General features: G+C 48.9%; 1 protein-coding gene across 1 annotated transcript in view; it reads right to left on the minus strand.

Annotated features, from left to right (window-relative positions):
* ZNF618 (zinc finger protein 618) overlaps positions 1–8,609 on the minus strand; it is an 89,914-nt gene extending 81,305 nt beyond the window's left edge. The window contains exons 1-2 of the mRNA XM_059829028.1: positions 8,595–8,609; positions 8,456–8,499 (exon numbers count right to left, since the gene is read on the minus strand). Of these exons, the coding sequence (XP_059685011.1) occupies positions 8,456–8,499; positions 8,595–8,609 (59 nt within the window). The remainder of the gene's footprint in view (positions 1–8,455; positions 8,500–8,594) is intronic.
* Positions 8,610–25,087: the final 16,478 nt, after the last annotated feature.

A 25,087-nucleotide genomic window follows, 5' to 3' on the forward strand; every position in this document is an offset into this window, starting at 1 on the left:
AAGGCTGTGAGCCCCATGTTCCAAAGTAAGCAATTAGATTTGAGATCACACTAATTGGGCATACAAAGAAAATTTCTGAGGCAAGAGAAGCACAGAATCACAGAATCAACTAAGGTTGGAAAAGACCTGTAAGATCATCAAGTCCAACCATCAACCCAACCCCACCATGCCCATTAAACCATGTCCCACAATGCCACGTCCACACGCTCCTTGAACACCTCCAGGGATGGTGACTCCACCACCTCCCTGGGCAGCCTGGTCCAATGCTTCAACACTCAGTAAAGAATTTTTTCCTAATATCCAGCCTAAACCTCCCCTGGCGCAACTTGAGGCCATTTCCTCTTGTCCTATCACTTGTCACTTGGGAGAAGAGACCAACACCCACCTCACCACAACCCCCTTTCAGGTAGTTGTAGAGAGCGATGAGGTCTCCCCTCAGCCTCCTCTTCTCCAGACTGAACAACCCCAGCTCCCTCAGCCGCTCCTCATCAGACTTGTGCTCCAGACCCCTCACCAGCTCCGTCACCCTTCTCTGGACACGCTCCAGCACCTCAATGTCCTTCAAGCAGGCCAAAATCCTGTTCTTATCTGGGACACGTTTAAGTTTTCTGCTTTCCCACCCAAAAATAAACTGAAATCAGAGCATGGGACCACATCCTTCTGCAGGTAGAAATATAACAGTAATGGCCATTTACGTTTTCCTGGAAGAAATCTGCTCAATACATACCAATATTATTATGGATTTATAAATTTAGAAAGACCTAAAGGCTTTTTAGAAGAGAGATGCCTTAAGTACGATCACTACCTGCCTCTAAGGGCAGCCAGCTCTTAAAAACAGAGGCAACAGCTTTCAAAAACACCAAAATAACTAACGTAATACTTGGTGGTATGGTGTGGTGTGGTGTCAGTGCTAAAATCTGGGGAAAACAAACAAAGCAGCATACTTAATTTTTCCAACTACCTTAGTCTACTAAACCACACAACCTTTCCTGAAAACAAACACCTCTTCAGTAAGTGCAAGAGGAATTTAATCATGTGTGCATTCCTCAAGGGATGCTCGGCAGCTCCAAATCCTTCAGGAAAGGTAAACTACAGGACCAAATCAGGCTGCCTCTCCTCTGGAAATTAAACATGAAAATACAACCCAGAACAATAGTCAAGAGCCACAAAGAATTCCTAAGGTATTAGCAAAACAAATTCCCTTCAGTCCTTATTAGGAATATCTTGAGGATGGTTTGAAGAGGAAAGTCTAACCAAATACAAAAAAAATTTGGCTTATCCAACAAAAAACAAATGCGCAATGTTTGCTAAAAGCAAAAGAATTCAGTCAGATAAAAAATGCGACATACAAATGATGCAGGTTAAAAACTAAATTTAAGATGATAATAGAATAGCTGCCAGCATCTTTAAATTTTCAAGCGTGGAAATGTCAACAAAGAAATTCAGGGAAAAACAAAGAGAATAGATTAAGGCTTTATTTATATCGGTGGAAGAGCTCTATGTTGCTTGACTAAGAAATGACTGAGGGGGTGCCAACCGTCTGCAAACGTCCATAGGTCCCCCAACACGGCCACGAGGAGCCTACGCCGGGCCGGGCCACCGACCCGCTGGCAGCAGTGCCGCACGGCACGGCCACAAGATTAACAGGATGAAACGAGCAACAGGAAAAGACGGACAGAAAAGGAGACAGGACCTTGGGACTGGGGAAAGTCCCCAGCTGGGGAGCACTACAAATGAGGTGGCAGATGTCCTGCTGCTGGAGATACACATGCATTTAATGTAAATAAGCTATGAGGCTCTACGCCATTATCAGAACAACCCCAAGCTGGCCAGGAGAGGGGGTGACCCAAGGAAAACTATTTCCTGGTAACTCAGCTTTGCAGAGGACATTATAACTACCACATCTCAGCACTTCTCGGCTCCAGAAAGGGCAGTTTCTCCACCTCACGCCACCCAAAGCCCTCCGAGGCTCTGGCGTTTGGCAAATTGGCCTGGACTGCGCAGAAAATATGCCAGTCCCATGGGAGCTGGGAGGCATCTGAGCGCTGTCGTCTCTTCATACGTGTACATTTGACCTTCTTTCGGGTTTCAAGGAAACCTGCCTGGGTTTCCCACCGCTTCTGTGGTGGTCGCAGTACAGAACTGAACTATCTGCTTCTCTTAAATCGGCCAGTGGGGATTTTGGGGGGGTTTTGTGCTGGTTGGTTGGTTTGTTTCTTTTTGAAGATGGCTGGTGAGAGTCCTTCAGAGAGCACCACCTTGCCTAATTACTAATAGCTTTCTCTCCTTCTGACGCAGTCCGAAGCTCTTCACGCCCTGGGACTGAAAATCCCACAGGGAAACAATTTAAATCATTTTGCTTCTTGGAAACACTCAGCTCTTGGCCTGTCCCTCCACGGGGTGTGGAGGCCTCTCCTGAGGTTCGGAGGACCACAACTTCCAGCTGGATGTTGTCCTCCCTGAATGCTGGGGACCTGGTGAGGACTGGTCAGCTGGGAGAGGAGCCTGCAGAAGAGCTGGTGCCATCCCAGGGCAGAGCCTCCCTTGGGCTACAGGAGGTGCCAGGGAGGACGTGACCGCAAAGGACAGAATGAGCAACATGGGGAGAAAAGGGAAAGATGCCTACACCGAGGCTGGAGAAGGGTGACCTGAGAAGGAGGAAAGTAGGTGCAACCACTTTCCTCCAGCTGGAAAGTCACAGCTTCTTAGAGCCTGAAACCACCAGACCACCTAAGCACCGTGTCTTGGTCTGGCATACCAGGGAAAACCGCACCATGCCAGAGCTGGGAGACCTCCATGTCCCAGCCTAAAGTACGTGCTGGAAACGCTCCTGCCTACACAGCACCCTGCCTTCCTCCAGGCCAGCACTGCAGAGCCCTTCTGCTGGACCTCCATCTCCAGGAGACCTCCCACCCTCTTTGGGACCTCTACCACAGTGCTGTTAATGCTGCAATAAAGATGAGACCCACCCGTGCCCTCACAGACAGCTCATAACCCCACAAGGTCTGGGATTTTACCTCCGTTTCGGGAGTAAAGAATGCTTTTCTGAACAGCTACATCTGTGCTGCGAGCGGGTTCCCCGGCTGGTGACAGCCCTGGTGCAGACGGGGCTGAGCTTCCAGCTGGCTCCATTCCCTCTGCAAACAGATGCAGTTCCTATATCAGGGTCTGATTTATTCAGCAGGAGTCTCGCACATTAAGCGTAGTTAAGTCTGAAAACAAATCTAATGACTTTAAAATAAATAGCCAACGGAGGACTTGAAACTAAAATTCTTCCTTTCTCTGACACCCACCATATAAACAATAATAATTATATAAAACCGTGTCTAACACATGACTACACAAGGCTCTGGTGACCAAGAAAAGCACACGCTGCTTGTCAGACATAATTGCACATTTGGTTTTTCAATTATTTCTTGTCAAGATCCAGAGCCCACCATCTGAATGCTGACATTAATTATTGGTAAGTAGTTAGTTTTACAATAGCATTACGGAGACTCCCAACAATTACCCCGAGGTCTGCAGCTCCCAGCGCTGTTCCCACACTGCCCTCCGGTCCCTCCAAGCCCTCCAGGACTGTCACGCAGACTCCCACCAGCGAGTGACACCAAATCTGGTCCACCATGTGCAGAAGGAGCTTCAGAAGAAGCTTAAAGAAACTCTCCAGTGGACAGCAGCAAGGTAACTGATGCCCAGGCAACGTGCCTCATCCACAAGAGCCCACGTCACCAACTGATGCCATCTTCCAGTTGAGTCGCCTCTGAGCCCCCTCGAGCACCTGACTCTTGGCAACACGCTCCAACAGCTAACTGCCCATCATGCAAGAAAACATCCTGCCTTTTATTGGCTTTTAATTTGCTGCCTTTTAATTTTGTTGACTGTCTCTTTTTTTCTTGCAAGAGGAAGAAAGAAGTCTCTGATCTACCTTTTCTGGAGTGTTCAAAAACATGCACAGCTTTGTCATGTTGTCTCTTAGTTGTCATCTTCTCCAAGGAAAACAGCCGTCTCTCCTCTAGCTCCTTTAAAGGAAGGTTTTTTCTATGCTCCTAATAATTCTCTTCACTTTTTAAAATTTCCCATTAATAAGCGTTCAGTGAGGTACAGGAACCACACACAAGTTAATAAGGTAGGAGAATAGTGAGTGCTTTCTGTCACCACTAATTCTCAGCTGCAAACAGCTGCACACGCTGAACCGTGTTATTTCAAAGGCAGCAGACGGGCCCAATCGGAGCCATGGGGGTGACAAGATCATAAAAAACCTGTGATTTCAGAGCTTTAAACATTGACTTGGAACAGAATAAAATCAGTTCAATACAATAAATAAATAAAAAAATCCCCAATACTACAGTCACCACATGAGGACCAAGCATGCTCTCACACCAAATAAAAATTGCAGAAAGGTAAAGTTCTCCTGGCAACCTGATTTTGCTTCTATTTTTTACTGATACAAATTAATCGTTAAAAGCTTCCTCGATAGTTTGCAATTAATGAGTTTCAAGCAGCAACGACTTTGAAAAACATCTACCTTCTATCTCCAGCCACCAACAGACTCACAGATATCATCAAAGCCAAATTTCAACATTCAGTCACTGATAGAGCTTTCTTGAAATATTAAATTTTTATTCCATCTTATTTTTTTTAAACAGACTTGGTAGTTTTCCTTTTTTTTATCATCTTTTGTTCAATCAGGTAGATGCTGAAGTTTGATTTTGTTTCTACTTTTCTAAAAGGAAAAAGTGATGGCCAGTCTCACACCACTTCTCTATGGGCGTACAAGGTAACAGTGATAATGGAAGGAAGTTCTGCCACCCCAATGGGTGCTTGGGTTCCCGCCTTTGGGAAGGCCATCGCTCAGGCCTGGGAGGATGCTCAGGTGCTTGGCCCCGAGGCACCTCCTGCACGCCCGGGAAGGGAGGACACACCCATGGGACACCCTGAAGGGTCAGCTCCCACATGAAGAACACACTTACCCACTTCCTCTGCAAAACCCTCCAGCAAGAGCTACAAAATCAAAATAAAAGTCAGAATAAAGATTCATAGAATCATAGAATCGTTTAGGTTGGAAAAGACCTTGAAGATCATCAAGTCCAACCATAAACCTAACCCTGCCAAGTCCACCACTAAACCGTGTCCCTAAGCGCCTCATCCACACGTCTTTTAAACACCTCCAGGGATGGTGACTCCACCACCTCCCTGGGCAGCCTGTTCCAATGCCTGACAACCCTTTCGGTGAAGAATTTTTTCGCAATATCCCATCTAAACCTCCCCTGGTGCAACTTGAGGCCATTTCCTCTTGTTCTGTCACTCGTCACTTGGGAGAAGAGACCAACACCCACCTCACCACAACCCCCTTTCAGGTAGTTGTAGAGAGCGATGAGGTCTCCCCTCAGCCTCCTCTTCTCCAGACTGAACAACCCCAGCTCCCTCAGCCGCTCCTCATCAGACTTGTGCTCCAGACCCCTCACCAGCTCCGTCGCCCTTCTCTGGACACGCTCCAGCACCTCAATGTCCTTCTTGGAGTGAGGGGCCCAAAACTGAACACAGCATTCGAGGTGCGGCCTCACCAGCGTCGAGTACAGGGGCACGATCACCTCCCTGCTCCTGCTGCCCACACCATTTCTGATACAGGCCAGGATGGCGTTGGCCTTCTTGGCCACCCGGGCACACTGCTGGCTCATATTCAGCCGGCTGTCGACAAACACCCCCAGGTCCTTTTCTGCGGGGCAGCTTTCCAGCCACTCGTACCTGAGCCTGTAGCGTTGCATGGGGTTGTTGTCACCCAAGTGCAGGACCCGGCACTTGGCCTTGTTGAACCTCATACAATTGGCCTGGGCCCATCGATCCAGCCTGTCCAGATCCCTCTGCGGAGCCTTCCGACCCTCCAGCAGATCAGGACACCCACCCAACTTGGGGTCATCTGCAAACTTGCTGAGGGAGCACTCAATCCCCTCGTCCAGATCATTGATAAAGATATTAAACAAGACCAGCCCCAGTACCGAGCCCTGGGGAACATCAGTTGTGACCGGCCGCCAACTGGATTTAACTCCATTCACCACAACGCTTTGGGCCCGGCCAACCAGCCAGTGTTTTACCCAGCGAAGAGTGCGCCCATCCAAGCTGTGAGAGTCTACGGGAAGGAAGAGATGTCCGGCTCCCTTCCCCTCCCTCTGCAGTCTATGCCCAGTTTTCCTTCCGGTGCTACGTTCAGGCTAATTCCCAGCATCCCAAGAGCAAGCGCTGCTGGACTGCAGTGATGAGCCACCCCAAAAATGGGAAAAGAGTAATTTTCCTCTGCGTAAGACACCCGATGCTGGCACTGCTCCCCACTGCCGAGCCCAACCCAGTGGGCACCCCAGAGGCGTTTAATGCCAGGCAGCACCGCCATACTGAAAAGCTGCTGGTAATGAGCGTATTACATTCTGAAATGCCGAGCAGCAGAGCTGGGGCGCCGGGCAGGGACCGTGGCTGTCGCTGCGGGGAGCAGTCGGTGCACATTCAGCAGCAGGAGGCAGGGGGAGGACCCACACTGCAGTGTTTCGGAGATCAGAAGAATGGAGCAGGGTTTTAACATGGAAGAATGCGTTTCACCTAATGGACAAAACTTCAGCAGCGCTTTCAAGTCCCTGGGGGGAACAGGAGGGTGCTCTGGCATACGGCTAGCAGAGATATGGTATCGCTGGCAATGCAAAGGGGAGGACATGAAACACAGCTCGAGCTGTGAAGGAGGCAGGCAGCGCTGGAGGGGAGCACTGGTGCTCGCTGCTTCACTGCCAAGGGCTGTGGGTGCCTGGAGAAAAGCCTCATGTCTCACCAGGGTCTGCTCTGCGCAGTGCTGGTGGCCTGCCCCAGGCAGCGGAGTGGTGCCGAGCCCTGCAGCAGTGACCGGCAAACCTCGTCTGGGTGCACCGGTGATGGTCTCACTCCATGCAGATCACGCCAATGTAGAGACAGTGGCTTCTGCCACACCATCACAGCTTCGCTGCTTGTGCCACTGCAGTGTTCAGGGGGGCTGCCCACACTGCTGTGCCCCCTCGCCACAGAAGGGGCAGGCGATGCTGGTGGAGATGATGCCAGGATGGGGTGCAGCCCTCCATACCATGCTGGCCTTTTTCCACAGCAGCCAAACTGGCTCTAGTTTTCTGTTGTCTGTTGTCCCCCATCTGTGCTGATGTAACCCACAAACGTGCCTCGGGTGCTCGGCGGTCCCCCCAACAAGCTGTGTATCATCCCACCATGTGATGGCACCTCCCTGACTTTCCTACCATCTTCTCCAACTCTCGTGGATGTTTCCATACTCCGCTGCATCCTGCTCCCCTTCCCAGGCCACAGGCTCCCCTCCCTGGTGCATCTTCAGCGTTGCTCCTGTTTTCAGCCTGACATATCTCTCTCCTACGTCTCCACCTATTTTTACCACAAAACCTTTTAAACCTGGGAGGTGAGTTTGCCACTTTGCTTGTGGATGGCAGACAATCAGGAATCAGCTTTGAACACACGTAGAACCAGGTAAATCCTACTGTCACCAAAGCCACACTTCGCCCTCGGCTCTCACCGCCTCCCCGGCGCTGCCCGGCACATCAGCGCTGCTCTGCAGAGGAAACCCAGCTAAAAGGAATTTGTGCCCGGCCAAGGAAGGAAAGCTGCCCCTTCTTCCATGCTTTCACAGCTCTGGACTGACTCCACCACACGGAGATGGAGAGGGACCAAGAAGCACCATCTTCAGTGCATCCCAGCACGCCCAGCAAGGAAAGATGCCCGACAGCATCAGCAGGAGATGGAGAGGCCGCAGCACAGGGCAGACCCAACCTCAGCAAGTCCCTCTCCTTTGTGCCGGGACTCCCTCCTGCTGCTCGTGCCGGGGCTGCGCACCTCCATCCCGCACCGCGCAGGGCTGCGGGGACACACCGGCCGGGAAGCTGCCGCACGCCCCGGGCACCCTGCCCACCATCACGCGCACTGGGGGCGGCAGCAAACGGGACACCTGGAGCAAAGTCCCCCACGTGGGACCTGACAGGTCCCGCACCCACCGGAGTGGGAGCAGCAGAGACATCCCTTAGCAGGGTCAGAGGGGGCTGGGGCGGTGGGACACCCCTCTCCCCTCCTCCTGCGTGGAGCAGGGTGGTCCGCACCCAACCGCCGCAGCACGGCCCAAGGTCTCCATCCAAGAACCTCATCCTGCAATGGTCTTTGCACCCCGGCGTGGGCACGGGGCTGGGGGGACTCAGCTGCACCACCCCGCACTGCATGCAAACTACGTCTCCTTGCAGCCCCCAAGGCCAGAACAATCCTTCTTGCACCAATCTTTTTAACAAAATCCAAAAATGGGTGTATGGACACCACACTCTAACAGCTCCCAACTCATCCCTCTCATGTGGTCACCCTTCGCCACCTGTCTCCGAGACGGAGAGCCGCATCTGCCCCCCACATCCCACCCCAGCAGAGAAAACCATCCACCTACCTGCTGGAAGAGCTCCTCCGCCCACTGCTGTTGCTCTCGTCGGCCTGAGGGGCAGAAGACATCAAAAAATTCTGTTTAGGTTAAGGAAGACAAGACTGCCCGCCAAGCTCTTCCTGCCAGCACACTGCACCCCCAATACCTGGGGTTCTTCCATTCCGAGTTACACACACGCCCCGTGCTCGGTGTCGGTGGGACACGTCGGGCACTTGAACCCAGGGCTGCGGGAGGCCGCGGCGGCTTTCGGACACAGCCCCACCACGGAGGCGACTTTCTGAGTCGATTCCTCCCAGTTGCTCTCGCGCAATTATTTTATTGCGCTTTACCCAAGTCCAAAGTAATGATCCCTCCTATGCAAAACCATGCAATTTGCAGGAGGTAAATAAGGCAGAAATAGCCAAATTCGACGCTGTGGCCAAGCCGAGACGGCGGCCCCGCTCCGGGATCAGAGGGGCAGGTCCAGCGCACCTCCATGCTGGCCATGCATCGCCCAACTGAGCCCCTCCGGGCTGTCAGAAGGGGCCGAGCAAGGAGTAACCAGGGTCTCCTCCTTTCCGCCTCCTTCCCCCGGCTCTCTGATGAGAGGCTTCCTTGGAAAGACAATATTATTCCAAACCCAGAAATTTTATTTCTGAATTTGTGCAAATACAAGTTAAAAGATATTAGCTGCATTTCACATTTTGTGCAAATGGCAGAAACAGGCAATTCATGTGCAGCAGGATGGGGGCTAGCCAACGATTTCGATAAAATAAACCCTTTTTTAATTTAAATGCTAATGCACTGAATTAAAATTTAATAACTGAGGAAATTGAAAAGCCGAGCAGGAATATTGGAAATAAATCCAAGCAGAAACAGCTGAAATTAAAAATTCTAGAGAGTGGGAGGATAGCAGCTAAGCTGTCTTATATGATTACTTTTTTTTTTTTTTTTTTTTTTTTCAGAACGAAGAGAGGAAGGGAAAAAAAATCCTATCTTTGGCTGGCTGTAGGGCAGTAAATCGAGAGTGCTGTGATTTATTGCTCAATTTTCCTGAGGGAAAAAGGCTTTCTTTCATGCTGAAATATTTCATAAATTTCAAGCCAGCATAAATTCTTAATTTAAAAGTTATGGAGGTCACATTTAGTGCACTGGTGCAATTCTGAAATCTTAAAGGAATAGCAACCAAAAATTGCAATTTGATTTTATTTTTTTAATTCTTCCTGTGAAATTTCGTTCAAAGGGATTCTCCAAGTTACACAAAGCAGAAACACATCCTGGCTTCTGACGGTTTAAGAAATCCACTGGAAATGAAGAGATAAAAATCTAATTCAATTAAAAAAAGGTATTTTTTTAATATTATTATTATTATTGTTAGCCACTTGAGGAATTTCTGTTAAAAAATTTCCTCCCTCCATTGCCTGGGAAAAGCCAGAAGGGAGGAGCTGACAATGTAATTGCTTCTGTTAGATCTCCAATCTTTTGTGAGCACTGATATGTTCATTTGTTATACAGCTGTTCAGCTACAGAAAGGATGTCAGAGCACCCATAATTCAAAGCAATCAATCAAAAATTAATGATTTGTCATGCTTACACAATGGGGAAAAAAAAAAAAAAGCTTTATGGGCTCCTGCAACTGGTAGATTGCTCAAACCTTCGGGGCATTTTCTAGAAGATTAGATCTGTGTGTACAAAAAAAAAGGAAAAACAAAAAAAAAGGGAAAAAGGAGACTTAATGTACAGCCAGGGCGAAACCTCTTGGGGTGCTGGGGCATCGGTGTATCCGAGATCCCCGAGGGATGGGGTACGCTACGATCCCCGTCCGTTTAAAGAGCCTTCTGCACAACCCAACCTCGCAAGTCACCCTGCGAGCCACGCTCCCCGGTCGCAGAGAAATTGCCCAGGCTCCTGCAGGTATAATTCCACGTGAAAAACGCCCGCTGAATATAAAGGTCGCCTGGACGTGTGCTCGTGAAAGCAGCAAAATGCAGACGCCAAAGCTAAAGGCACAGCCTGGACTCTGCGGGCACATCATCTGCGGGCACATCATCTGCGGGCACACTCCAGCCGCAACACCAAGTGTTACCTAAATATTACCAAAAATTAAAATATTTCCGTTTCGGAAGCAGGTAGCCAACCTCAACTTTGGAAAACTGTCTGAGATTGCAAAGTTATTCATCCTCCATGCAAGCAAGAACTTCTTTACATATAAATTCATTTTGGGAACGCGTCGTGCAGGGATCGTTCTCCCGATACGAAGCGTATCGATATCCCGACGCCGTATTTTATTCCTGGTTATACACACGGGTTAGCCCGTGCCTCTGGTGTGATTCACCGCCCAACCTAAGGCAAGTATTACTCTGTGAAGGATCATGCATGTAATTCATTTTATGCTCCTTTTCATATTTGTATTTGGAGTTGAGCGAATGAATCACTGGAAATAAATGACGTGGTGACTGCAGCCTCTGCGATTCCCGACCATCGCCGACCGACTGCATGGCACCTTCTGCGGCCAATATGCAATTTTATTATTTACTTCTTTTTTTGCCTACATTCCCCATCCTGCATGTGTCTGCCCTGCCTGATTTCCCCTTTCTTCTTTTTTTTATTCTTTTAGAATGCCATTTTTTTGCTTTTTGACCTCTTTTCATGCACAATTCATGACTCCCCTCTCTCAGGACATAGCCCAAACCAGTGCAAAGGACAAGACATGCATGAAGAGCACAGAAAAGGAGGTGCGATGGTGTGACCCCACCAGCGTTAGAGAGTTTCTTTATTTTAAAAGAAAAAAAGAAAAAAAAAGGAACCACAAGAGCTAAGAGCTCTCTATCTAGATGGTTTCACACCAGCCAAGATGCTCTTGCAGAAGAGGCATCTCCTGGGCATCTTCCATGGGGGAACACTCAAAAACCACCCACAGACACGGGCAGAGCTGGCTCGGGTGTTTTTGGGCTGCTGCAAGCCCACGGCTGACTTCTTAGTTTGGATCCATTAGAACTAAACAGCCAGCCAAGTCTGAACGAAATCAGATCTAGCTGTCTTAAAGGTTTCTGGATGCTTAAATAAGCCCATCCTCACCAAAGGTGCCACCAGGAGACACCTTCACATGCTGCTACAGTTTCCAAACATGCAATTAACTGGCAAATTTTCTGTGCCAGCTATTTGTCTTGGTTACAAACTCTTTAGGAACAGCTCTGTTTAGTTCAGCACTCGTGCAGTGCCAAGCACAGTGAATCCCGGCCCGTCCTAAGGCTACAAGATGCTTTAATCGTAAATCACCAGCACCCGCAGTACCCAAGACCACGGCGCGTCCAGCCAAAGCGCGGAAAGGTAATCTCCTCTGATCGTACACGGTGCGCGAAGGTGAAAAAGCATAATAAAGAAGCGCCATGGTGTTCTCCTCAATCTTTGCACAATAAACACAATTACAAGCTTAATAAAAAAGGAAGTATTTCAGTAAAGTGTATGTAAGTCGACCTACGCAGGCCATTTGATGTCCCTCAGCTCTCCACGGAAAGAGGCAGGGCCACCGTGGCGTGGTGCCCAGGACCCTGTTAGGCGGCTCCGACCCTCAGCAACTGCGAAGCAAATCTCAAAAATAACCTCGACGCCAAAGACCGACGGACTCGAATCGGTGGACGCGTCTTTGGCGCCTGGTGAAGTGGCAGCACCGGCTGTGCCGCGGGATGGGGCTGGCTGAAGAACCGGCCATCGCATCTGGCTCGGCCCCCCAGAGTAGCCCGGGCAACTGCCACCTCAACGTTCAGCAGAACATCCCCCCCCGGGGCAGCACCACCCCGGCCTCCAGCACACCACCCCACCCGAAAGGCGACCTCCTCCTCTCCCGCGCCGCTCGGGGCTCGCCTTCAGCACGGGGGAAAACTGGGAGATGCGTATTTTTACGTATTTTTAAAAATCTGGCTGAAATAAGCTCTTTTCCTTTTAATTTGCAGTAAGGCCACATGGAAACAAATGCGAAGGGATGATGCCTTTTGCAGGCCACGCTATTAATCCATTTAAAATAAAACATTGCATTGAAATTCTAAAAAGTAGTATTTAAGGACTACAAATATTGCAAGCAACACAAAGCGGTGAATTGCTGGAAATCACCGTTTAAACCCCAGCAACCAGAATGTGCCAAAATAGGTTCAACACGGCTGAGTGCCGAGTCCTGCACTTGGGTCACAACAACCCCGTGCAACGCTCCAGGCTTGGGGACGAGTGGCTGGAAAGCTGCCCCGCAGAAGAGGACCTGGGGGTGCTGGTCACAGCCGGCTGAATATGAGCCAGCAGTGTGCCCAGGTGGCCAAGAAGGCCAACGGCATCCTGGCCTGTATCAGAAATGGTGTGGGCAGCAGGAGCAGGGAGGGGATCGTGCCCCTGTACTCGGCGCTGGTGAGGCCGCACCTCGAATGCTGTGTTCAGTTTTGGGCCCCTCACTCCAAGAAGGACGTTGAGGTGCTGGAGCGTGTCCAGAGAAGGGCGACGGAGCTGGTGAGGGGTCTGGAGCACAAGTCTGATGAGGAGCGGCTGAGGGAGCTGGGGTTGTTCAGTCTGGAGAAGAGGAGGCTGAGGGGAGACCTCATCACTCTCTCCAACTACCTGAAAGGGGGTTGTGGGGAGGTGGGTGTTGGTCTCTTCTCCAACAAGTGGCAGGACTAGAGGAAATGGCCTCAAGCTGCGCCAGGGGAGGTTCAGGCTGGATATTAGGAAAAATTTCTTTGCTGAGAGAGTGGTGAGACACTGGAAGAGGCTGCCCAGGGAGGTGGTGGAGTCACCATCACTGGAGGTGTTCAAGGGACATGTGGACGTGGCACTGTGGGACATGGTTTAGTGGGCATGGTGGGGTTGGGTTGATGGTTGGACTTGATGACCTTACAGGTATTTTCCAACCTTAGTGATTCTGTGATTCTGTGAATTGGGTCAGAGCAGCTTTCGACAAAGTAGCGTCTTTGGGAAGGGCGAAGAGAAATCTCCTGCGCACCAATGTACCCAGGTAATTTAATTTGGCGACTTCTTCATTTATAATCGGAAAAGCAGATGAGCAGAGTCTGCATCTGCCTGCCAGTCGGCGAGCAGGGGAGGACAGACACGGGGCTCTGAAACACGGGCTGGATAATTAGTCATACAATCTCTCACGTAAAATAATTTACAATTCAAAATACGATTCCCTAAAGCTGCTTTTGTACATATCGGGTATGTTTAAGGTAGTTGTGTTTAACTAATGCTAATAAATATCTTTTAAATTAAAATGCACGGAAGCAGAATGTGGTTTCTAGCCATATGCTCCTCGACTCAAGTCGTAAGCGAAAAGTAAATCATGTGATAAATAAGAAATGTATCAGTCAACATCTCCTAACAGCATAAAGTGTCAAAAATGAGGAGTCCAAGCAGATGTATAACTGACCTGAGAAACGCATGTTTATAGAAAGGGCTACACTATATTGGGAAAAAACTGCAACATTTTAACAGTTGCTGCAAAACAACAAAATAACTAAAAACCATTAAAATGTTAAATGAGATTTCGGAAAATTTAAGCACAGGCTTTCTGCCTGATCACTTAAATGATGATTAAAAACAATTATTCAAATCACTTGGATTTGCATCCACGTACGCCACGCTCCGATCCGCTCCCACGGGCGTGACGCCCGGCACGGGACGGGGGTGCCAGGACCCCGCCACCCGCCACCGCCAAAGCCCTCCCCAGGGGGAAGAAGGTTTTAAATCCATTTATTTATTCGTACACAGCCACCCCCCGCTCCGATTTGCCTCCGAACTTCATCCCGGCTCTGCCAAGGGGGGATGCCCCTAAATCTGCCTGGGGTTTGCAGGAGCAGAAGCCGCTCACCCCAACTCCTCTCCCAGAGCAGGGAAGGTCAGCTTCACTCTGCCAGGTGCTTTGTAAAAGGGCTGAGCGCTTTGTTTTACATGAGGAAAAGAAAGAAAAAAGAAAAAGCCACCCCAAACCCACAACCCACTTTCCCTGAACACCTTCCCGAAGGCAGCTGAATAATGTTTGGCGAAAAGACACGTACAGCTCAGAAACGAGCCAGCAGCACCCAGCGTGGAAAATTTCACCCCAAATAATTAAAATTTGGCAACGGGAGAAGCAGCTGAAAACAGGTCTCACAAAGGAATGCGCCATAAAAATAACTGCAGGCCTGCCTACCTGCGCTGTCTGTTATTATTAACTTCAGAGCAACAGAAAATGCAGGAAGTGCTTTTTTTCTTTTTGCCTTTTTTTTTTTAAACAAAGGGCAAGACATTGGCAGTTTCCTATTTAATTTTCATTAAATAGCAAAAAAAAAAAAAAAAAAAAGCAGCCCTCCATCGCACTGAAACATCTGCAGAGCACAAGGACCCATAAATACGCCCGTGCCCCTTTTTTTTTTGGATCTTTGCTTCCTCCTGCCAATACAGCGGGTGCTAAAGAAGCCCGAACCCCTGGCTTTTGCTCGGCACCGCAGTCCCCTCGGTCACCCCCATGGTGTCCTTCTCACCCCCCCGAGCTCAGCGATGTCCCCCAAAGTTTATAAAGAGCAGGGAGCAGCGTTGAGCTGATGGGTGAGCTGAGCAGGACCCATGCCCGGGGCGCTTCCCGGAGCCAGGGCAGCCCCTGCACAAGGGAAAATGACCTCCGATGCCTTAGGCTGCTGTGGCTTGTCCCGGTCTCATCCTTCGCCTTTGCAGATCCATAAGGGCAGCCTCCGAAAGGGATGAATTTTCCACCAGGGAACAAGTCAGTCCCTCGGGCTGGAGGAATGCGCTGCCTATTTCCTCAGCTGCAGCTTCCCCTCAAGAAACAACCAAAATAATAATAATGAAAAAAATATCTCCAAAGAGGAATTCTGAGCTCTACCCAAGGCATCTCCTCTGGTCCCGCGGCAGAGCCGAGCCCCAGGAGCGAGGGTCCCCGGTACCCCCAAGCCAATGGCAGGGTCTGCAAACACCTCCCGTCCTTGACCGCGGGGCAACACCACCGAGGCACGGGTCGGGGATGCCGGCGGCAGCGTTAAAAAATAGTAGCGTGAAAATTATTCGTGAGCATCCAGGGGAATTTCACCCTTTTACTCAGCTGCAGCCATGCTGCGGGAAAAAACAGTGTGCGGATGGGCTGAGGTCAGTGCTTCTTCCTGCAGCAAGGGGGAAAACCCACAGTAAAAAAAAAAAATTCTGAGATTTTTGAACCCTCTGAGATGAGAACAGCCAAGTGTTTTCTACTTGAGGTCATCAGAAGAAAAAGGCAGCAACTCCCATCCCGGCCGCAGAAGCGCGTGCGGCTCCTGCCAAGCCAGGGACGAGCCTTCCAACAGGCGAGCAGGACGACGGAGGCACTGACGATGGGTTAAACCAAACCCACCAGGGAGACGCGCAGGTGATGCCCAACACCTCCACTGCTGGAGCATGGGGACATCTGAGACGTGGTGGTACCAAAAGCCCATGGACCACCCATCGGTGTGAAGACCGATGATCTTGTTTGGGCTCTACCGCAGCATGCAGGAAAGACTCCAGCATGAGAGGGGGTACTCATTACTCCTGGCCATAAGCACCACTTAAACCAAGCTTTAGAAAGACTTATTTTAACGTTGAGATTTCCCAGGTTCACTCATAGGAAGGTGCTGAGGTGACTGTGACCTGCAGGGACACGACCCGTCCCCAGCGTCCCTGTGTCGGACAGACAGAGCATCCCGACGCTCGGCACTTGGGGACACGGGGAGCTCGTCATTCCCCACGCGGCTGCTCTGAAGCTCCGCGTCTGGAGCGTGTCTGAGCAGACCAAAATTCATGAGGTTTACTGAGCAGCCACCTCACCCACACAAGCACCTCCTGCACATTTACACATGCGAATGAACGCCTGCTGGAGACGGCTGCTCAGCCTAAAAAGAAATTAGAGCAGTTTCTAGATAGGAAAACAGCATCACCCAAGCTCGGCCAGGCCCCTGGCCATGTCCCCTTCTTGCTGGTGGCCAACCTCCCAAAGAGGACACGTGTCAAGGAAGACCTTAAGCCAGCAAACACCATCACCGAGGGCAACGGTGCTGCAGGACCACAGTGCTCGGGCGAGGACACCCAGGACCTTCCACCACGAGAGAACATCACAGCTGCGGAGGAGACTCTCACCCCCCGTCCGGCTGTCCCAGGCGAAGCCAGGGGTCTCCTCCAGTCCCACCCACGGAGGTGTGGAGTGACCCCCCTCTCCCGGTGCCCGTCCCTGCGGTACCAGGGATAATTAACAGCTGAGGGTATTTCTCACCGCTCGCCTTCCCGCAGGTTCCCAGTTGCCGCGAAGCCACTAGGTGCCTCCCAAAGACTAACCAGTAACGAACGCTAATGACGCAACCAGCTAGGAGGTTGATCAGCCCAACGCGAAGGTCAGGCGTGAGCACAGGATTTCACTGGAAAAGCCGAGATGGGAATGATCCCCTCTGCTCTCCTAGTTCCACTTCTGACTTCACCCGGGGGCCCTCTCTACGCTGATTTCAATTCTCTTTGTATTGGCAGAAGAATTATTTTTCTTTTAACTTTTTTTTTTTTTTTAATGTTCTTTTTTCGCTTGATCTTGCAAACTGGGTTTGCTCAAACTTTTACCCAAACTCTTATCTCGGGCAGAGAAAGTTGCAGCACGGAGGTAAAAATTGTAGGTAGGCTAATAGTAATAATAAAAAATCATGATTAAAGCCTGGAAATTTTTCTCATTCAGTTTCATTGTATTTACTTCTTGCCTACTGTTTATCTTCCCATTTTATAATCTTAATTTAGTAACTTGGGGGTGTTGCCTGCCTCTGCCCCATTTCCGAGCTGTCTCAGTACCTCGAAATTACAAGTTCTTCTAAACAGTTTCAAAGTGAAAAGGTCGAATTCCTGCTGGAAAAGGCACGCGTGGGGTTTTGCTAACCGGGAGAGCTGCGCAAACACCAAAAATCAGCGAGGCAGTGAAAAATCCCGTCAGAGAATCACCACCAGCCCGGCCAGGTGCTGGACCACGCCAGTGCTCTTCCCTCTTGAAATGGAAAAAAACGCCTTCGAAGGACCCCCAGTTTTCCTGTCACCTACCTTCCGCTTCGGCTCTCGATACTTCAGATAGCCGCAGACATGTTTAAGGGCTGTAAGCAGTCGCCTTTGAGTCAAGGGAATATTCATATGAGTAATTTTATGAACTTGCTGAAAGTGCTGGTAGAATTTGTGCTTTGAATTTCAATTTTTCTCCCGTGGCAGCCCAGGGAAATTCAAGTAGCAATGCTAGCAGAATTAGACCGAAGAAAAGGAACATCAAATAAATTTTAACCTAAAACTACAAATGTTCAAACGAGTATTAAAAAAGCTTCAACCTGACGTACCTTTTTTTTTTTTTAATTCCAAAACAGTCATGAAATTAAAATTATGAATTAAATCAATGCAGCAAATTGGTCTGGATTTAAAGAGTTACTCCTTGATTATAAGCAACTGAAAAGTAATCAAAATATTTTTTCCATCTCCTGTTGCTCAGTGCTCTCCTTACTCCGTTCTTTATGAGAAAAATAATCAAATTGAGGGTGAAGAGGAGAAAAGGCATTACTGATTACTTCTGAACTCTCATATTATAAAAGCTGGAAAATAAGAGTGACCGGGCAAAACAACAGAATTATCTGCATCAAGCAGTTGTTTACAGATGGTATGAGTTTCCCAGCAAAAGAAACAGCTGGAAATATTTTTAAAGAATAAATGTATATGGAATGAAACCTGGGGGAGGAGGAGGGGATTATTATTTTTTTACTTGGGGGAAAAAAAAGGGGGAGAAGGAGCCATGCGATAGCATTTCAGAAATCCACCCATTTTTCCAGGTTTCCAATTTCACAGGAAACTCTCAGGAAATCAATTTTTTCAAAAATCCCGTTACAGGCACTTTTCCAAGTTGATAAAACAAACATATCTAAAAAGCTACGAGTGCACATGGAAAAAAAAAATTAAAATAGGACTTATTTATACAGGGAATCCCACACGTTTTACTACAGAAGTGCCGTTCAACACATTTTGTTCAGGCGCTTGTGAGCAGGCACATCTCCTGGCTGCGCGTAGGCAGGCTTTGCTGTGAAACGCCGCGTCCGACGGGGCTGCGATAGCTTCCCACCGCAAGAGTCACCCCCACGGCAGGAACCCCCAGGAGCCATCCACCTGCGGAGGTCCAGCCCTTCCCCGCTGGAGCCGATACGATGCGGTGGGAAAGACCTGGAAGTTGAGTTTGAGGTGAAGCACCTCGCAAGCAGAGCGGGCTGGGAGCACGTGCATGGGGAGGCAACCTGAGAAACCATTTTATCTCCACTGCACGTGGAAGAACTTGGCTGAAGTTGAGCGGAAACAGTTTAACCTACCCCAAAATAAGCCTCTGTGCAATCACAGCGAAAGCAGGGGTTCGCAGTGGTAGGAGACGTGCGACGGGGAGCACAGCCTCTGGGGCAGTCCCAGCGTGGAGATGCTGGTCGTAGAGCTCGGCATGGTTTGGCCAAAGCGAAGACCAGGCAGGAGACGCCTCAAGCTCTCGGACAGCAGGATGGCCAAATCCAAACACGCTTACAGGTGCAACGCTGCAACACAGACACTACACGGGAGCATTTTCTGCCACCGCTAGCCTGCCCTCCTGATGCATGAGAAAGCAGGTCAAGTACCTGAGAGCAAGACGGCCCATCAGATAGAGCCCACCTCTATCATGAGCTGTTGTAGATGCTCAAATCCCGCTCTCCGAGCATTAAAAAGCATGCTGGGAAAGAGCCAAGCTTCCATCTAGCGGGAAAACCATCTCCCAACTGGGTACCTCCCATCTGCCCATAAAACCTCAAAGTCCCGTTGCTGCTTCCCAGTGTGAGGAGGACAGAGACTCACAGGGACCATCTTGCTGGTCTCTTGCAAGAGTCTGTGACCTTCAAGAAACCCCAACCCAACACACGAGGAAAAACTAAAACCAAAACCAAAATGAAGCCATATCAAGAACATCCTCAGAGGACCGCTCGCACTGGTGGGACATCCACCGGCCACAGCGTCGTGGATCTCCGAGCCAAGAAGGAGCCCTGTCATGAAGCACTTCTTGGAAGAAGCTTTCGTAAGACTAAAACTTTGCCCTTTAAATCTGCAGAGGCTGTGAAGCATGTCCCAGAGGAGCTGCTCCAGCTCATGGTCAAGTCATCTGTGTTTCAGTGGGAGCCACGTGATCCCTGGGCAGAACTGTACATTTTGGAGTTGGTTTTACCTCTTTTTTTAATGAATTTTGGAGAATGCTTTTGGGTCCCTCCATAATTAACGGCACTGCACAGATGCAACGTTCAGCTTAGATCTGAAGTACGTAATGAAAAATTAAACATTTGTCAAAGACATGACAACCCAAGGCAGAAAACTAGTATCCAGAATTAAAAAATGCATAATTTGATAAATATCACAGTGAGACGGTGTTAGGAACAGGACCATAAGGAGGTCCAGCGTTGGCCAAGGGTCCCCTGCGACGCTGGCACCCGAGACCCCTTCCCAATGCTAGTGGGGAAGGCTGTCCATTTGCAAAATACAAATTTTATCCTTATAAACGAAATCCCTTGTAGCATTTAAAGACTGGCTATGAGGTTGAAACTAAAGCATTTACCGTTGGAAGGTTAACTATGGGACATCACCTTCTCTCCCAGTTTCGTATGATTGGCTTTTTTTAATAGCATGAAATGGTGGTAATTTTACTTTGGAAAGGGAAAAAACCAAGTCAAACCACATCGATCTAAAATTAAGAAGGGGGGAAGGCACACAAAGCTGGGTAATTTTTTCAAACTTAAAAAAGAGCAGTAATTACAGGGGGAAATTCAGAAAGAGTTTAGTCTGCCTGGCTCTCTCAAAAGTGAAAAAAAAAAGAAAAAAGCAAGAAAAAAATAGTGAAAAGAGAAAAGAGAAAAAAAGGGAGAAGAGAAGGAAGGGGGAAAATGAAGGAAGTTGGAGAAAAAGCAGGCTAAAGTAGAAATCTTAGAAATTCTGCTTGCAAAATAACTCCCATCAGCCAACCACAAATCCTATAAATATCACCAGATTGACTCCCCGAGCAGATATAAATCAATAAATAAACAAACAAACCTCCAAGATTTAAAAAAAAAAAAGAAACTGAAATAAAAAAAGACCAAAAAGCACAGAAAAGCCCTCAGCAAGGGCGGGTGGGTTTGCTGGCTTCCCAAGAACGATGGCAATCTGGAACATAAGGGAAGAGGAAAAACTACTTTTCCTGGGTACATTTAAACTCGTTAAGGCTGCGGCAGCGATCCTGCTGAGACACCGCTTCTCTCCTTGAGATAACCCCAACGCTGCCCAAGGGCAGAGGGGATGGTGACCCCGCAACCCTCACCCAGAAGTCCTCAAACCGGGCACGGCATTGGGAAGAGCGGGATGTCACCCCGTACCATCGACCTTCGCTTTTGTCACTCCCAAATCGACATCTCCGAGCAATCGGTTGGGCTGAAGAAACCGTTTTTCAAGCAGTTTGCACGGGACAAACGTCACCCACGCCCGACCTGCGTGACCTTCAATTCTCTACAGTTTACGGAGCTGAAAAAAATGAGGGCATAGACCTGCAGGGAAATTATTTTCAGCCAAAAGTGTAGCTATAGCGATACCAACCATTGCATGGATTAGTGTCATTTTTACTGAACCATTCATACAATAGAATATGACACTCATTTTCAAAAAAGTGGAAGAGACACAGCCTGACATATAAAATTTTCTGATTCATACAGGGAAAATATCTGTCCTATTTATTTTTTAAAGCAAGAACTGTAAGATGTGTTCAAAATCTAAACGAAGCACTCAGAAGCCCCAGATTCTGTTCAACTCTAAACTATGCAACCCAAAATTATATTCGTTATTTTCTGGGCAACAAGAAAAATGAAAATCAATATATTTTTCTTTTGGCTCAACCTGAAAAGGAATTTTTCAATTTGTCAAGAGCTTCAGGGAAACCAAAAAATCTATTATTTGCACAGCCCTGCCGCCAGACAGATTTGTCGGAGCTGCGCGGGAGAACTGCCACCGTGATGTGAAAAAAGGTGCAAATGTTCTTACAGGATCCATTTTGAGGTTGAATTTTGCAGGCGGCATCGTTAGTCCTCTGCCAGTCTGCAGGTCAGCTGCTGCTGCAAAGTCTTGTGAAAGGAAAGCCGGCAGGCGTGATCACCTCCCCAAAATTCAGATGCAGCCTTGGATCACGTCGAAGAACTAGAGGGAAATCCCCGAGCCCAAGCGTTGAAGCCTAATTTCCAAACAAAGTCTGGGTTTCCCTGCAACACAGGCTGCTGCTGCCAGAGCCAGATAGGGCTGGCTCTGCCTCCCAGTTGAGAAAAGAGCAATGAGCCCATTGAAATGGATCTGTGGATCACAGAATCACAGAATCATTAAGGTTGGGAAAGACCTGTAAGATCATCAAGTCCAACCATCAACCCAACCCCACCATGCCCACCCCACCATGCCCACTAATCCATGTACCACAATGCCACGTCCACACGTTCCTTGAACACCTCCAGGGATGGTGACTCCACCACCTCCCTGGGCAGCCTCTTCCAATGCTTCACCGCTCTCTCAGTAAAGACATTTTTCCTAATATCCAGCCTGAACCTCCCCTGGCGCAGCTTGAGGCCATCTCCTCAAGTCCTTGTTTCCTCCTCCAGATGTGTCACCAGAAATCCTCCAGCCACCAACCTGCTCCAGTCCCCCATGAGGACCAACTGCAGAAGATGCTGGGCTGGGAAAGGCTCTCATCCGCCAGCTTCCACAAGCTCTTGCATTAAAAAAGAAAACATGATGCTCACCTACACTTCACGGTGTGGCAGCCCCACAGACAATTATTCACCTTGGGTGCATTGTTTTCCACTCAGATCATATATAACCGCAGCAGCAGCCATGGATATTTTCTATATGAACTGTTTGCACCCAAGGAACACGGTATACCACAAACTTCTGGACTGGCTTAAAGCACATCATGGCCAATAAATTATTCTACTGAACATCTGGAAAATTTCTTCAGCCTAAGAATTGTTTTTTCTGCACATAACACTCCAAGTGTGGGATCAAAAGTATGGGAAGCTGTGCCAATTCAGGGCATCTGTGTAAAAGCCCACTGAATACTGGGGACTGTCCTTGAATCCCCAAACTCCATCCTGGGTGAGGGACCTCTACTTTGATGCACTTTGCCCCCACGTTGTTCTAAATACAAAGGAGGACACCGGACGTTCCTGAGTCTGCGAGAAGGTTGGCTGGAGAGAGACGGCCACGCGGGAGATGCACATCCCCAGGCAAGGGCAGGACAGGGTGTGGAGAGCCTTTTGGAGAGCTTTACCATTACGGACAGGGTGGGGAGAGCCTTTTGGAGAGCTTTACCATTACAAATAAGCAAAAGAGTCTTCACTCCAGCCTTTTCCTGCTTTATTGAGCTGGCAACTTAACTGGGGCACCTCCAGTTCTTCAAAAATGCCATACATCTCCTCACTCACTGCAACGCACCCCTGAAGGTGTGAGCAGACACCCCAGGTTGGAGCTACGGACAACGTTTGCTAAAGCTACAGCAGGTCAAAGATCTGCTCCGAGCTGGCAGACGCCTGGCAATAAGCCATGATAATCCTATTTTCCATGAAGAGGAAAGAAACAGGTAACCCCTGTGCAGGCTCAGAGAAAAAGTAAGGTCAAACTGCTCCAGCACATACTCAGGCACAGGCTCAAGAGCCCCGTAAGTGTCCCACGGACAAGCTTTACCCTGCCAAGACAAGCTGAACACCTGCAACAAGCAGGACAGTGACCGAACTGGGACTGGAGGTAACCTAGGGCGTTACACTGAACAAATCCCTTCCTCTCACGTTAGCGAGTCATGCCATAGATGTTATTCAAACCAGAGAACACCTATCCTTCCATCCAATTCCTTCACTTCTTTATCTAGCATTTATTTGAAAGACAGACTGCCAATATCCAGTTCATTATACGGTATTCCTTTGTCAACCACAACCCCAAAAACCCCATACATAAGGCACACCATCTCCCTAGACATTAGGAATGATACAGACAACTTTTAATTCCTACACTGGTGGTTTCAAACCAGACCACCTCAGCAAAAATGAAAAATTCTTATTAACTAATGGTTATTTATTGCTGTAAAGAAAACTAAACTATAAGCCACCTTCTCCTTCGAGCTAACAGAAGCTCCAGTCCATGAAGAAGCCAAAGCTCCAGTCCATAAGAAGCCAAAGAGTGGGCTGTCCAGTGGAGTATCTGCCTGTATCACCCACAATGCCTCCTCCAGGGACTGGTGAACGTGCGAGAAAGCATCTTGCAGGTCTAATCAAAGCTCCTGAAGAAGTGATTGTCTGAATATTTTCCTGACTAAGCTCTCTGCCTCCAGAAACTGAGGTGCCTACATGTCACGGCCAACATGAGCAGATAGGCGATGCAACCACGCTGCCATGCACGTGGCTCTGCTCAGGGATCCCCGCTGCTTTAGTGTCGGGTTATCCCTAGCTCTTTTTCTCAAGAAAGATAAATATTAATTGCTTTATGTTCACCTGAATGATCCAGAAAAGATGGTCATGCTGATGCTCCTCACTAGATCTAAGATGATCACTGCCACTCGCACACTGAGACAGGATCCTTACAGCTCCGAGTTGCTTGTCCCAGGATCCACAGACATGGGCCAAACTGCTTGAACAGCACCTCCACGTCCTCACTGGAATTAGTGTGGGCAAAGGAGAGTGAAAATGAACACAGGTTTCTGCAAAGGCCGGCAGCGTCTACAGTTGCCTGCGCCCGTATGGCAACGTCAGTCTGTCAGAGTCACCAGCCAAGCTCAAAAGTCAGGCTCCGGCCAAGCATTTGGGTTCCTCAGGAAGACCTGAGATGCCAAAGCAGCTTCCTGGCTCTAAGCTCGGAGCGTCTTCATAAAACTTCGCGCCTCGCAAACAGTTTCTTGTGGACGTTGTGCGCTCTGCAGAAAACCATAAAAGTTATTCTGTTTGCTAGCACGAGGGCACGGCGCAGCGACTCTCCCGCGCCTCTGCCGCTGCACGGGCAGCAAAGGAGCTTTGCTACGTCGGCACAGATTCACTACAATAATTCTCCATCAATGTTATTTTGCAGCGCTCTATTTTCCGCTCACACATACGGTAAGGTGGCAGCTTGCAGACTCAGTGTACTGGTCTCTGGTGACTAATTGCATAGGTAATAAAAAAACCCAGAAAAACCGATCAGGCCACAGCTATGCAGCCACTCTGTTGCGATATGAAGGGGACATACTCTCGAGTCTCCTGGGATTCCCCAAAATTTGCAGCTGGGAGAGGGTTCAGAAAAAGCACGTTCAGAAGGTAAAACCCCACGGTGCCTGTAATGCTCTTAAACGTGACCCCCAGGCTTCCCCGCAGCCGCTAATGGGCAAACTCCGCACTTCGCGCAAATTATGGCGAGTAGCAAAAATATCTTTACAACGGACAGAGATTTTATTTCCATATATTGGACGGTGCTTTCCCCTTTTGTTTCTTCTCTAAACCGGTTAAAATGAGCATTAAGGGATATAATTATGTTGTTAGCTTAATTGCCTACTTAAAGCAGAATCTACAGGGGTTTAATGCAAGATTTGAAAAGCGGGGGGGTGGGGGAGGGAATTGGGATATTAATGGATACAATTTTAAA

Source organism: Gavia stellata, chromosome 24 (assembly GCF_030936135.1).
Source record: "Gavia stellata isolate bGavSte3 chromosome 24, bGavSte3.hap2, whole genome shotgun sequence".
Taxonomy (NCBI): Eukaryota; Metazoa; Chordata; class Aves; order Gaviiformes; family Gaviidae; genus Gavia; species Gavia stellata.